This window comes from Callorhinus ursinus, unplaced genomic scaffold, assembly GCF_003265705.2.
Source record: "Callorhinus ursinus isolate GAN/ISIS: 27379988/994484 unplaced genomic scaffold, GSC_fseal_2.0 scaffold53, whole genome shotgun sequence".
NCBI lineage: Eukaryota > Metazoa > Chordata > Mammalia > Carnivora > Otariidae > Callorhinus > Callorhinus ursinus.
Genome location: NW_027397115.1, coordinates 9,218,674 through 9,233,028, shown reverse-complemented (window position 1 = coordinate 9,233,028; position 14,355 = coordinate 9,218,674). Strand labels below are relative to the sequence as shown.

Here is a 14,355-nt window from a genome sequence, read left to right as displayed (position 1 = left end):
AGAGAGGGAAGAGGGTCAGAGGGAGAAGCAGACTCCCCGCCGAGCAGGGAGCCCGATGCGGGACTCGATCCCGGGACTCCAGGATCACGACCTGAGCCGAAGGCAGTCGCTTAACCAACTGAGCCACCCAGGCACCCGAAAAAGATGAAGAAATCAAGGGGTAGAAACAAAAATGAGACAGGTATAGGGTCAATACAATGGCTCTGTATACGTGCATACACCTCAATTTGAATTCCCAGAAGGAAGGGACAATGGAACTATTAGGATTAGATGCAGTTAACATGTGACAACAACCCAAACCAAACAACAGGGCTTAAACAACACAGAAGATAATTTGGCTTCATTCATAAATGTAGCGTAGATCAGTAGTTCAAGACCTACATGACCTTTATGTTTCAAGCTCACTGATGCACCAGCATCATCCTCCAGGTCCAAGACAGCCGCTAGAGGGGTAGCCACTTTGCCCAAGTTCCTTCCCACTTTGGAACCTTTGCTCTTGTTCTTTCTTCCTAGAAATCTCACTTAGTGGCTCTTCAGTTCTCAGCTTTGGAACACGGTCGCCTCTCCAGAGCTGACTTCCCTGACCACATGCCCCAGTCCCTCTTATCAACCTGCAGTCTTTCCTTCATCTGACTTATTACCTGTCTGTACTAGTTCCACAACTCCGTAAGGGTGTGACCTTGGGCAAATTCCTTTATCTCCCTGTGCCTCATATTCTTCACCTGTAAAATGGGGATATAGCAGCACCCACAGGAAGGTTAACACTTCAAATTCATGAGAATGGGTACCTCTGGGGAGGGAGAAGGGAAGGAGATGGCAATATCCCCCGTGTCTGTTTTTGTTCCAGAACATAAGAAAATATTGTGTTAGTAAACTGATCTTGAGTTGGTGCCACTATTTAGTAGTAGAATATCGCTCAACATTAATTATTAACATCCACCTTGACTCTCTGAGAATAAAAATCAGTTGGAAACTCTGCTTTGAATTGGGTGGAGTCTCAGTTCTCAGCTAAAGTTCTGGGGTTGATGTCAGACCCCCAAGGAGGAAAAGAAGTCTTCTCTCCCTGATCTTCGAAGACTCTGATTTGGAGAGGAGATAAGGAACTGGGTGGGGATGGTGAGGGGGAGAATGGGAATGAAAGTCAAGATGGATTTTATACAAGTGCAGCAAATCTCCAAAGCTCTCAACGTCTTTGACCGCCAAGGATCTCATAGGACTTGCTCATTCCTCGGCAAGTTTGTCAAGGTTTCCACGTCTACCCAGATCTTATCAACTGCAAATCACTTAGGGGAATTAAGATGTGAAGACAGCCTGGATTTGACACCATCTAATAAATATTTAGTGAAGTTGCAGCCCATACGGCAGCATTCACAGTGCAGGGAGATGCCCGGCACCCATGGAATGTGGTCGGGTGATACGAGGACTAAGGCAAGAATATATAAGTCAGTGCCAAAGATGCCTTGTGCCATGACAAGTCCAAACAGATCCTTGTGGCATTCTGGGGAGGACAAGATCTTATCTGTAGGTGGAGAGAACCATGATCGGGTTGCTAAAGGGAGCTGCATTTCCAGGGAAGTTTTATTTCCTTGGGAACATTGCATAAGCCCTCCTGAGAGCAGAGGTGTTTCTTTAAAAATTGCCTTAGTTCTGGTACATCATTTTACCACTTATTTTATTCATATTGTGTTTTCCCCTTCAGATTGGAAAGAGTGGCAATGCCTATTTCCCTTCTGATTATAAACATATGGTTAGTTTTTTTTTAATCAAGTAGTAGGGAAAACTATAAAGTAACTAAAAATCATCTGTATTTTCACCTTCCAGATATAATTGTGGCTAGCATTTTAGTGTATGTGCCTCTTGACTGTGACAGAAATTTCCTGTTGCCCTCAATGGCCATTATCCACTTTTTCCTTAGTAGTAAAACTCTACATTTTTAGTTGGGCATATGGCTGCTCAGAATAAAATCTACATTTGCCAGCCTCTTTGCAGGTAGGAGTGTCCACAGACTAAGTCCTGGCCAATGAGATGGAAGCAAAAGTCATCTATATGACCTCTTGGAAATGTGATTAAGGGGAGAATATGAGTTCTTCTTACCCTCCCTCTTCCTTCATGCTTGCTGGAATGAGCCCTGATGGCTGGAGCTTCAGCAGCCATTTCGACCAGTGTAGTAGAAGCCATGTAATGGTGATGTGGAGCAAAAGGATGAAAGGAGTCTGGTCACTCTACCTGCCCTTTTATCAAAAGAGAAATCAGCTTTGAATTCCTTTGATTGTCTACATTCACCAGGGTTAGCAGTAAATCTAATGTCAACTTTTTTTGGGGGGGTTCTTTCCCAACTCTTGGAATCATGCAAACAAAACAAAATAACAACAACCCAGCTTCCCATAATACAAGAAAATTGGGAAAGGCCCTTTAGCTTTCTGCTCAATGATTACTGCTGATTTGCTCAGAGACCGAGTCCAAAACCATGCCACATCTGAGTTAGATGGCTCCACTCTTAGCAACTACTTCCTTTGCTCCGAGTCTGTCCATGCATTGACCCCTATCAAGAGACCTGCTGCTCCCCAGGGTGTGACAGAAGTGAGAGGTGTAGGTCTTGACTATTCAGAAACTCAACATCTTCTGTCCTTCCAGCCTGCTGCAACGAATATCTGTTACCCTTTATGGCTGCTCAACATTCTTGGACTCCTTCCCCTACCAGTGTTTGGGAATATCCCATTTCATCAATTCATGCCTCTCTAACATTGAGACTAGATAATCACTTTCGCAGAGGCTCTGCAGCTGGAGTACAGGCTTGTGACCTAGCCTCTGTCAATCAGAAGCATCAGTGCTGGTCTTCCACAAGAAGCTGGGAGCCAGAGCTGGAATCCACCCTCACCAGCATGGCAGCAGAAACTCTCAGCTTCAGAGGCAACAGTGGCCCCTGGTCTTGTGGTCAGGGGATAAATCACAATATCTGGAAGCAGCAGTGGTACCAATTCAACCAAAGGAGACTGTGGAGTGATTTGGCCACAGTTTCTGGACTTAGCCTTCAGGTCTGGAGATTATCTATCTCATCCATTTAGAGGTATCTATAGATATATACACACATAGACAGAGACAGAGGGAGGGTGGGAGAGGGACAGGGAGAGCGAGAGAGAGATTTAGGATAAGGAATTGGCTCACACGATTATGGAGCTAGCAAATCCAAAATCTGAAGAGCCAACGTCCCAGTTTGAGTCTGAAGGCTGGGAGTTGCTGTAAAATCAGGAAGAGTGGACGTTTCAGTTCAATGAAGCCTGTCAGACTGGAAGAATACTTTCTTACTCAGTGAAGAGTCAGTCTTCTGTTCTCTTCAGGCCTTCACCTGCTTCGATGAGGCTTCCTCGCATTATGGAGGTCAATTTGCTTTACTCAGTCTATTGATTTAAAAGTTGATCTCTGGGGCACCTGCGTGGTTTAGTCAGCTAAGTGGCTGCCTTCAGCTCAGGTCACGATCCCGGAGTCCTGGGATCGAGCCCCTCATTGGGTTCCTTGCTCGGCGGGGAGTCTGCTTCTCCCTCTCTCCCTCTCCCCCTGCTCATGCTTGCACACGTGCACTCTCTCTCTCTGAAATAAATAAAATCTTAAAAAAAAATGTTAATCTCTCTATCTCTCTTTTTAAAAGATTTTATTTACTTATTTGAGATAAAAAGAGCATGAGCTCTCTCTCCAGTCTCAGGTAGGCCTTCAGATGACTGTAGCCCCTGCGGACACTGTGACCACAACTTCACGGGAGACCCTGAGCCACAACCCTGTAGCTACAGCACTTCTGAAATCCTCACCCGTACAAACTGCAAGGTTCCAGATGTTTGTTTTAAGCCACTGACTTTTGGGGGTTATTTGTTACTTAGAAATAAGTAGCTAATTCACCTGGTTTATAGTTCTTTTTTTTAATTGAGATATAATTGACATATAACATTATATTAGTTTCATGTGTGCAACACAAGGATTTTATATTTGTATACACTGTGAAATGATCAATAACTTAAGTCTAGTTAACATCCATCACTACACAGTTATACATTTTTTTTCTTTGAGAACATTTAAGGTTTATTTTCTTAGGAACTTTCAAATATACAAATACGACATTATTTACTATAGTAGCCATGCTTACATTACATCTCCATGATTTATTTATTTTAAAACTTCGCCCATTTCATCCACCCCCTACCCCCCCACACACACACACCTCTAGCAACCACCCGTTTGTTCACTGTATCTATGAGTTTGGTTTTTTGGAGGGGAGGGTTTGGTTTGGGTTTGTTTTTTTTTTGCAGATTTCACAAATAAGTGAGATCATACAATATTTGTCTTTCTCTGACATTTCACTTAGCATAATGCCCTCAAGGTCTATGCATGTTGTTGCAAATGGCGAGATTTCCTTCTTTTTATGGCTGAATAATATTCCACTGTGTATATATACACCACATTTTCTTTATCCATTTATACATCAGTAGACACTTAGGTTGCTTCCATGTCTTGGCTATTGTTAAGAATGCTGCTATGAATATGAACAGACATCTCTTCAAGTTAGTACTTTTGCTTCCTTTGGATAAATATCCAGAAGTGGGATTGCTGGATTATATGGTAGTTCTACTTTTAACTCTTTGAGAAACATCCATACTGTCTTGCACAGTGGCTGCACCAATTTACATTCCCACCAACAGTGCACAAGGGTTCCCTTTTCTCCACATCCTCCCCAACACTCATTATTTCTTGTCTGGGTGGCTCAGTCAGTTAAGCATCTGCCTTTGGCTCAGGTCATGATCCTAGGGTCCTCGCATCAGGCTCCCTGCTCAGCGGGGAGTCTACTTCTCCCTCTCCCTCTGCCTGCCACTCCCCCTGCTTGTGCTCTCTCTCTCTCTCTGTCAAATAAATAAATACTATCTTTAAAAAAAAATGGTATCGGGGCGCCTGGGTGGCTCAGTTGGTTAAGCAACTGCCTTCAGCTCCGGTCACGGTCCCAGGGTCCTGGGATCGAGCCCCGCATCGGGCTCCCTGCTCGGCGGGAAGCCTGCTTCTCCCTCTCCCACTCCCCCCGCTTGTGTTCCCTCTCTCGCTGTCTCTCTCTGTCAATTAAATAAATAAAATCTTTAAAAAAATAAATAAATAAATAAATTAAAAAAATGGTATCTTCCTCACATGGCAGAGGCCTCAGTTTCTTACTGGCTGTTGCCAGGAGGCCTCATTCCTCATTACATGGGCCTTTGCATAGCCTGCTAGAGCGTCCTCAACACACTTAGTGGCACAACACACTTCTCCCAGAGCATGTGATTCAAGGAAGTACTAAGTGTAGCCACTAAGTTTTTTTTTTTTTAAGATTTTATTTATTTATTCATGAGAGACAGAGAGAGAGAGAGAGAGAGAGAGAGAGAGAGGCAGAGGGAGAAGCAGGCTCCCAAGGAGCAGGGAGCCCGATGCAGGACCCGATCCCAGGACTCTGGGATCATGACCTGAGCTAAAGGCAGATGCTTAACCATCTGAGCCACCCAGGCGCCCACTACTGTTTTTTATGAACTCCAACACTGTCCTCACATTCTATTGTTTAGAAGCAAGTCACTAAGTACAGCCTACACTTGAGGGGGGAATTCAGCTCTACCCCTTGAAGGGAGGAAATCAAAGATTTTGTGAACATACTTGAAAAGTAAACATACCAGGGGTTAACACCATAAAAGGCAAGAAGGGACACTGAGTAGTAATTGCAGGGAGCAGCCATGAGTTGGGAGGACATCTGGAAGAGGCTGGAAACACCAAAACTAAGGAGTTTAGAGAAGGGGGCCAATGCAGCAGAGAGGCACTAACCTGCTGGTGTCTCTGAACCCAGAGGAAATTCTCATGGGGCCGGGACTCCAACTGTGGTGGAGGAGGTAGCGCCACTCAGCTGTTGCCAGTGCTCTGAGCAGGTACAGTGAAGCTGGTGCTGTATTAAAAAAGAATGATAAAAACCTGCGAACTAGAACCAGCTGGAAACTGGAACAAACGGTCATTTCTAGGAAGAAGAATTGCTGTTGGAGTGACACTCGCAGGAATGTTCAGCAAACAAGGAGCAGGTCCCTTCTACCTTCTCTAGCACCCCCAGTCTCACCCATGTGCCCCTGATTGGAGGATCCTAATAGGAAGGCAGAGTCCACATACAGGTTTCCTGCTCTTCCAAAGTAGAGAATTTCTACTGTAAGTGGAAATGTCTTAACGTGAAGGAGCAATTACTGTTAAGTTTATATGGAAAATTTTTTGTGTTCCAGACCCCCCAAAAAATAACCCTTTAGGTTCTTCTGATACCTTATGACACATCATGGCAACGGATGCAGAGAATAAGCTGAGATAAAGTAGATACTCACAGACACATTTCAAAGCTCTGGCAGCTGGATGCTGAGATGCTGAGTGAAGTCCTGGGGAAGGAGCTTGGTGGCACCACTCTCGCTGCTGGGGCCGCGCTGGCTCTGTAACTGCTGGCTGCAAAACAAATGTTGAGAGCTATTTTTGCTTTTTGCCTTTTTTTTTCCCCAAAAGCAAATATCCTCTTCTGATTTCTTTTTTTTTTTAAGATTTTATTTATTTATTTGATAGAAAGAGATAACGAGAGCAGGAACACAAGCAGGGGGTGTGGGAGAGGGAGAAGCAGGCTTCCTGCCGAGCAGGGAGCCCGATGTGGGACTCGATCCCAGGACCCTGGGATCATGACCTGAGCCGAAGGCAGATGCTTAACGACTGAGCCACCCAGGCACCCCTTCTGATTTCTTTCTGTTAGCGCGAACAGGTAACTGATGCAGGTCTTTCATAAAAGCAAAGTGGTGTAAGGTAAACTTTCAAAAATTATGGGATACCTGTCTTCATTTATGTAATAATGATTTATACTCATTTAATAATAACTGACATTATCCAGTGCTTACCGTGTGCCAAGCGCTATTTTAAATATGTAATCTAAGACTCTAAGAGGTAGGTGTTACCCTACTGCCATTTTACAGGTGAGAAAACGGATACACAGGGAAGGTAATTCGCCAAAGTCGCACCTAGTTAGAGTTGAAGCCGGGGATTTGAACCTAGAGAGCGACTTCCACAAGCTGTGAGCTCAAACACTCTGCTAACCTACCCTGATACCAAATATCATCCTGCCAGGCTAGGTAGAATAAAACGGTGAGCAAAAACAGACCTAGTCTTGGTCCTCATGGAGCTGATGATTTAGTGGGAAAGACCACTTACCAACTCACAACAAATGAAAGTAAAATTAAAACTGTGTCTGGTGCTCCAAAGAATTACACAGATCATGATAGACTTCTATTTAAAAAAAAAAAGAAAAAGATGGAATTTGACCTACGTAGGGGTTGGGAGTGGGAATGGGGCCAGACCAAGGAGGGGCTTACAGGCCCAGAAGGAGGAGGTCTGTCTTTATCCTAAAAAACAATGGAAGTAAAATAATAATAATAATTAAAACCAAAAATAAAAAAAAACAATGGAAGTCACTCAAGACTTTTCACCGAGGCAGGGAGGATGAGAATGGTGAACCAGACTGGCCCCAGGGAAGCTGGTTATGAGGCTGCTTTCCAGGTGGGATATGGTGATGGGGGAGATGGGGAGAATTAGAGGGAGCTGTGAGATGGAGGTAATACTGAAAGGATATGAAGAATGGGAGTTGGATGGGGGCGGTAAAGGAGGGGGAGAAATCAAGTACGCATGGTCCCTTGAATGGAGTTGTCATCCACTGAATTGGGGAATGGGGGAAGGTCTGACTGGACCAACATTTAGGCAGTAGAGTTAAGATAGATCTTGGACACTGATAGGATATCAGGTTCTAAAGGAGATGGAGGACTGTGTTTTCAAAGACATAACTTGATATAGCTGCACTATCGAAAATATTTGCCACTAGCCACAGGTGGCTATTTAACTTAAATAAAATAAAAAATGGAAAAATCAGTCCCCACGTGGCTAGTGGTTACCCTGTTGGACAGGACAGATATAAGACATTTTAATTGCTGCAGAAAATTCCAATGGACAGCACTGCTCTAACAATTGGCATTATTTGATGTTTTATAGTAAACAAAGTCTGTTCGTGTCCATCTTTGCCTTTAATCCAGTGTGACGTTGTTGTCTTGGTTTTCGAAGAGTTCGAGGAAATGCTCTAAACACTGACATCTACCGTGTGTTGTGCTGAGCTCGACTGACAGTTTGACTCAAAATATGGACTGTACCTGGTGCCCGTTTGTAAACTTTATTACCTGTTCAGGACAATAAAGTACAGAAATTGAGAATAAGATTTTAGAAAGTTTTCTAGCAAACTGGCATTGCTAAAATATTTCATTGTATTTCACATAAGTACCAGTCTGCAGCGGATTGGAAATTTTGTTTAAATTTATTTTAATTTATTTTTAAAAAATTTTTAAGTAATCTCTACAACCAAGGTGGGGCTCAAACTCACAATCCCGAGATCAAGAGTCACATGCTCTACCAACTGAGCCAGCCAGGTACCCCTGGATTGGAAATTTAAAATGTTGGTCCTTCATTATAGATGGTGAAATTGCAGCACTGCTCTATGGCCCAAGAGTTGGACATGCTTCCTGCCCTCCAGAGCTCAGGTAATGTCAGCCAGAGCTGACATAAGGTCTATTTGAACTGAGCAAACATGGGCATACAGACCTGATATACATCTGAAAATGATTCAAAAACATGTAAAGACATTCATTCACTTGTTTATTCACCTGGCATTCACTAAGTGCCTGCTATGTGCCAAGCACTATACTAAGCACTTGGGATACAGCAGTGAACAAGTCAGACAAAGCCCTCACCCTTCTGGAGCTCACATCTAGTAAGGCAGACTATACACAAGTTCACTAAATTAACTAATAAAATTATCTCAAAGAGTGCTAAGTGCTAGGAGGGAAATAAGAGGGATGGGATAGGGCGTGACTGCAAGATGGGTGCTGCTGGTTTATGGGGTGATCAGAGGATGGGCATGAGCCAGTCACACACTGACGGAAGGGAACAGCATTCTGGGTAGCGGGAACAGTCCGCATAACGGTCCTTAGGTGGGAATGAGATTGGCTTGTGTGGGTAATAGGAAGGCCAATGTGGCTGGAGTAGAGGAAACAAGGGGAGAGTAGTAGTACAAGTTGATGGGGTAGGCAAGAGATAGATCATGTTGCTCAGAAGGAGTCAGGATTTTATTCTGAGCGTACCGTAGGGGATCGAGACAATAGGATTTAGGTTTGTGAAAGATCTCTCAATTGTGTGGAGGATGGACTGAAGAGAGGCAAGAGGAGAATCTGGGAGACCAATCTGTTGCTGCAGATACCCGGTTGAGAGAAGATGGTGACTTGAATGAGGTGGTGAGAGCAGAAGTGAAGAGAAGTGGACAGAAGATGAATCAGATCAATTCTCTCCTATTGCCTGGGACAAGGAATTTAACTTGGGATGATTGGATGAACTTCAGGGGGTCAACGAGGCCCCTATAACTGTATAAAAAAACTTTGTGTCTACGTGCGTATGAGAGGTAGACCTTCCATTAGGATCCATAGGTAAAGAAATAACACTCAAAGTGATAGATATTCTTCATTCACAAGACTCAGTGTCTGAGGCTAGGGTATGAAACTCACCACCATCAGAACTACCATTAAAAGACACCTGAAGCTACAATACAAAACAAATAAATAAATAAATAAAATTTAAAAAAAGGAGGAAAACAGCAAGTGTTGCCAAGGATGTGGAGAAACTGGAAGCCTTATACATTACTAGTGGGGATGTAAAATGGTGTAGCCACTGTGGAAAATAGTTTGGTGGTTCCTCACAAAGCTAAACATTAGAATTTTCATTTTACCCAGCCATTTCACTCTTAGGTATATACCCAAAAGAACTGAAAACAGAGACTCAAATATATCCTTGTAGGTCACTGTTCATTGCAGCAGAATTCACAATAGCCAAAAGGTGGAAGCAACCCAAGTGCCCCTCAGCTGACCAATGGATACACCAAATGTGGTATGTACATTCAACCAGCACATCATTCAGCCGCAGTGAGGTTCTGACACAGGCTACATACGGCATGGGTAAACCTTGAAAATACTAAGGGAAATAAGCCAGACACGAAAGGATAAATATTGTAAAGTTCAACTTATATGAAATATCTAAGATAGGCAAATTCACAGAGACAGAAAGCAGATGAGAGGTTATCAGGACTGGGGAGAGGCGAATGGGGACCTGTTGCTTAATGGTTATAGAGTTCATTTGTGCTCATGAAAAAAATTCTGGAAACATACAGTAGTGATGGTTGCCAACATCGTGAATGTAATGCCACTGAACTGTACACTTGAAAATGGTACAAATCACAGGCACACACGAGCAAATAGCTACCAAGGATGGGGAGTCTGGGAGAACTACACGTTTGAGGGGATGATGTTTAAGGGAAAGTTGCCTAGAGGAGGTGATCATAAGCTGCAGTTACGAGCCAAGATTTCCACACTCAGAAAGGAGACGAAAAGCTTCTGGTAAGCTCTGGGACCTACTTTCCGGACTCTGGAGCCACTGCCTGGGTTGTAATCTTGGCCGGGTGGCCTTGGGCCCCTTTCCGTGTCTCAGTCTCCCCATCTGTAAAACGCCCACAGTAAGGGTATCATGTAAAACGCCCACAGTAAGGGTATCTTCTGCTAGGGTTGCTATGGTGAGTAAATTAGTTAATGCATGTAAAAGTAATCAGTTCTCTGGACGCAGTTAACTGCTTTATAAGTGTTAGGTAGTCTTAGTTTTGTTTAACTTTTCTTTTTTATTAAAAAGAAAAGATTGTGGAAAAAAATCTAAGAAGAAAATAAAAATCACTTAATTCTACTACCCAGTAGCAATCCCTGCTAACCGTTTATTGCCATTTCTTCCACAACTTTCTGTCCGCAAATGCAGACACACAGAGCTCCGCCAGCGAACCTCCTCTGCACGGCGCACGCCGCGGCCAGCGACCAAGACAAAGAAATTCATCGAAGCTCAGCCGGCCACCGACTCCGTCCCCCGAAACCACCTCCCAGTTTGCCGCGTGCGCACTCCGCGCTCGCGGAAGGGGGAGCGTCGCAGGGCCTTCCCCCAAACGGAAGTGATGTCAGCACATGCGCAGTGACGACGAGGAGGCCGTCGGAAAGTAAGGGCCGGCCTGTGTGCGAGCTGGTTTCCGGAAGTGGTGCTGTGGCAGCATGCTCGAGGAGCTGGGTTTAATCGGGACCATAGGCGAAGATGACGAGGTGCCGGGGGATCCTGAGTCTGACTCCGGGGATGAGGAAGAGGAGGTATGAGCCGATCGGGGTTGGGGGCGCGGCGGCGTGCAGTCAGGTTTCCGTGATTGCTTCCCTTCTCCGTGATTCCTCGGGCCCCTGCCCCAGCTCCTCGGCATCCTCCTGCCAGGCCAGCAAGTGTCCCTGGAAGGGGACCCCAAGATCTTCCTCAGTTTGGTCGCCACTAGCTTTTCCTCACCTCTGCGCCTGTGCCGGTAACGCGCCGTGCCGTCTTGGCGAACTTAGTACCCATTCACTGATGTTGAATCCGGGCTCTGTGTGATAGATAATAGAGATCCAGGGGCCAAGCCAGTCGTTGTTCCTCATCAGGGGTTCGTTCATTAAGCCAGTATTTATTGACGTGGAGGCCCATGGGACACCCGGGTGGAGGTGTCTGTAGGCTACCTCTAGTGTTCAGCTTTCGGGACACAGCAGTGAACAAGATGGGCAAGGACACCACTCTTCTGAAGCTTATGCTGAGTCGGAGGGTTACAGACATTAAGCAGTGTGGCAGTTAAAAGAGGAACAGTGTCATGAAAAAGGGGCTCACCCTACAAAGATCCAGCCCAGGTGTTTGCCCCACTGTGGCCTCATTTACCTCAGACACCTCCACCTGGGCGTCCCATGGCCTCCACGAATTCAGCTTCCCCAAAGCTGAACTCGGGTCTCCCTCACCTTCCCAACCTGCTCCATCTCAAGCCAGACACCTAAGCATCATCCTTGACAGCCGCTTCCTTCTCACTCCCCTCCAGGTTCGTTCAGGCTAGCTCAGCTCTTTAACTTCTCCCCCTTTTCCTAGCTCACCCTAGCCCAGGCCACTGCCACCTTGTGCCTGGAGACCCAGCATCCTAAGGTACCTGGTCTCCAGCCTTTCTCTTGCCCGACCCCCCACCCCATTCACTACTTAGCAGCAGCTAAGTAGTCTTTTCATTTCTTGAATGGGAAACTTATTAAAAAGGACTGGAGCAAATATGGCAAATGATAATGCCAAAGTTAAAAGATGAAGTTCTGTACAGCTATCAATAGTTCAGTTGGGCGCCTGGGTGGCTCAGTTGGTTAAGCGACTGCCTGCGGCTCCGGTCATGATCCTGGAGTCCCCAGATCGAGTCCCGCATCAGGCTCCCTGCTCAGCAGGGAGTCTGCTTCTCCCTCTGACCCTCTTCCCTCTTGTGCTCTCTCTCTCTCATTCTCTCTCTCTCAAATAAATAAAATCTTTAAAAAAAAATAGTTCGACTAAGTACCCGAGAAATGATATGTAACCATTGTTAATAATGAACTTTAGGGTGAGAGTTCTTACGAGATTGTTTAACTCAAGTGAGGAAAAAAAGGTCAGTTTCTAGTTCTCAGAAGCCATAATTCGGTCGGTCTTCCTTTCCAGTTTTTAGATGTCTGGGTTTTTGTCATTGGTTTCTAACTTAATTGAATTGCTGCAAGAAAAAGAGTCTGTATGATATTGATTCTTTGAAACTTTTTTAGAATTATTTTTTGAAGATTTGCTTAAAGGCCTCTTGTGTAATTAGTTTTTGCACCTATTCCATGTTTGTTCAGAATGCGCATTCTCTAACGGTTGATGCAGCGTTGTCTATAATGTTCACAGGAATGAAGCTTGTTGATTGTGCTCTTCAGATTTTCTGCGGACACTTATTTTTTGTCTGCTTAATCTGTCAGTTACTGAGAGAGCCATGTTAAGATCTCCCATGACAATTGTAGATTCCTGTTCTGTGTTGTTTCAGCCCTGTAGTCATCCTGCTTCTCCCTCTTCCCAGGGGCCCATCGTGCTGGGCAGAAAGCAGAAAGCCTTGCAGAAGAACCGCAGCACTGATTTCAACCCTGACTTCGTTTTCACTGAGAAGGAGGGGGCATACGATGGCAGCTGGGCCATGGCCGATGTCATGAGCCAGCTCAAGAAGAAGGTGAGAACGGACAGTGATTGGCAGTTCCAGGCCGTGGGCTATTGAGGTTGGACAGTAGGTTTTGGGGTCTAACCTCACTGCCTTTTGCCATCTGCTTACATTCAGCAAATGCTGGAACTCTTGGAAATATGTGGTGTAGTTTTGATGGGGTGGGGAGAAGCAGTCACAAATAACCCCCAGTCTTGATTAAAACCAAAGTGTAAAATGTTGCAACATAGATTTATTACAGACTAATTACAAACACATGAATTGATCTACAGATGATATTTTAAAGTATCAGAAATATCTTATTTCCTTCATTAGAAGACGTCCATGACGGCTTTTCCTAGAGAAGGGCATGGCGAACTCATATTAACTTCCGTATATATATTAAGGGAGACCATTCCTGATATTATACACACTAAAATGTGAAAAAAAAGTTTTAGAGGAAATCTGATAATACTGGTCTACTGGTTTAGGAATACCAAATATTACATATAAATTGCTTTACTTAGAAAAGAAGTGGGCATAGCTGTGTTAAAATGGTCTCTTTTTGTAGGTGTTCCCTCCTTGTTTTGAATACTAGAGAGAAACCTTTGTTATATTAGTTTGTAACAAAGAACAATCTAGCATGCACCCTTGGTAGTAGTGTTTTGATCTGCCCCACAGACACTGTCATTGTGTCACTTGCCAGGTGATCTCACTGTTTAGGGTCCCTGGTTCCCACACAGCATAGCCAAAGCTGCCACAATGTCACCGTCATCTGCTTATTTGTCAAGATCCCATGTTTTCCTTTGAATCCGGTGAGCGAGCTAGAAGGTGCATCAACGACATTTTCCATTCCATGGGCCTCAAAGAGAAATGCTGCCTGCACAGGCCTATTTACTCCAGACTCTCTTGGTGTTCTGATTAAAATCAGCTAGCATTGCCTTTTCATGGTTACCTGGACAGGATTTCTTTGTGATTTTTTTTTTTTTCCTTTTCAGTACTTTTTCAGAGAATGCCAGAGAAATTTTCCTTTTTCAAAATAATTATGAAATGTTTGTTTCCCTGTTCCATGTTTTGATGAAAGTTCACTCCAGGTTCACTTAACAATTATTACATTTGTTCCCAGGTCCGGGCATATAGGCCCCATGTAATTAAAGACTTGGTCTTATAAAGCTTGCAGTCCAGCAGGGTAAAAGATAAGTAAACGAATAATT

The 14,355-nt window shown here is 44.4% G+C and overlaps 1 protein-coding gene and 1 long non-coding RNA gene across 2 annotated transcripts in view; one reads left to right on the top strand and one right to left on the bottom strand.

Moving 5' to 3' along the window:
- The window catches only part of LOC112809981 (uncharacterized), a 27,052-nt gene extending 15,868 nt beyond the window's left edge, over positions 1-11,184 (bottom strand). Inside the window, exons 1-3 of the long non-coding RNA XR_003204714.2 lie at positions 10,856-11,184; positions 6,360-6,474; positions 5,824-5,941 (exon numbers count right to left, since the gene is read on the bottom strand). This is a non-coding gene — a long non-coding RNA (uncharacterized lncRNA). The remainder of the gene's footprint in view (positions 1-5,823; positions 5,942-6,359; positions 6,475-10,855) is intronic.
- DDX27 (DEAD-box helicase 27) overlaps positions 11,118-14,355 on the top strand; it is an 18,121-nt gene continuing 14,883 nt past the window's right edge. Inside the window, exons 1-2 of the mRNA XM_025853412.2 lie at positions 11,118-11,276; positions 13,028-13,174. Of these exons, the coding sequence (XP_025709197.1) occupies positions 11,184-11,276; positions 13,028-13,174 (240 nt within the window). The 5' untranslated portion in view covers positions 11,118-11,183. The remainder of the gene's footprint in view (positions 11,277-13,027; positions 13,175-14,355) is intronic.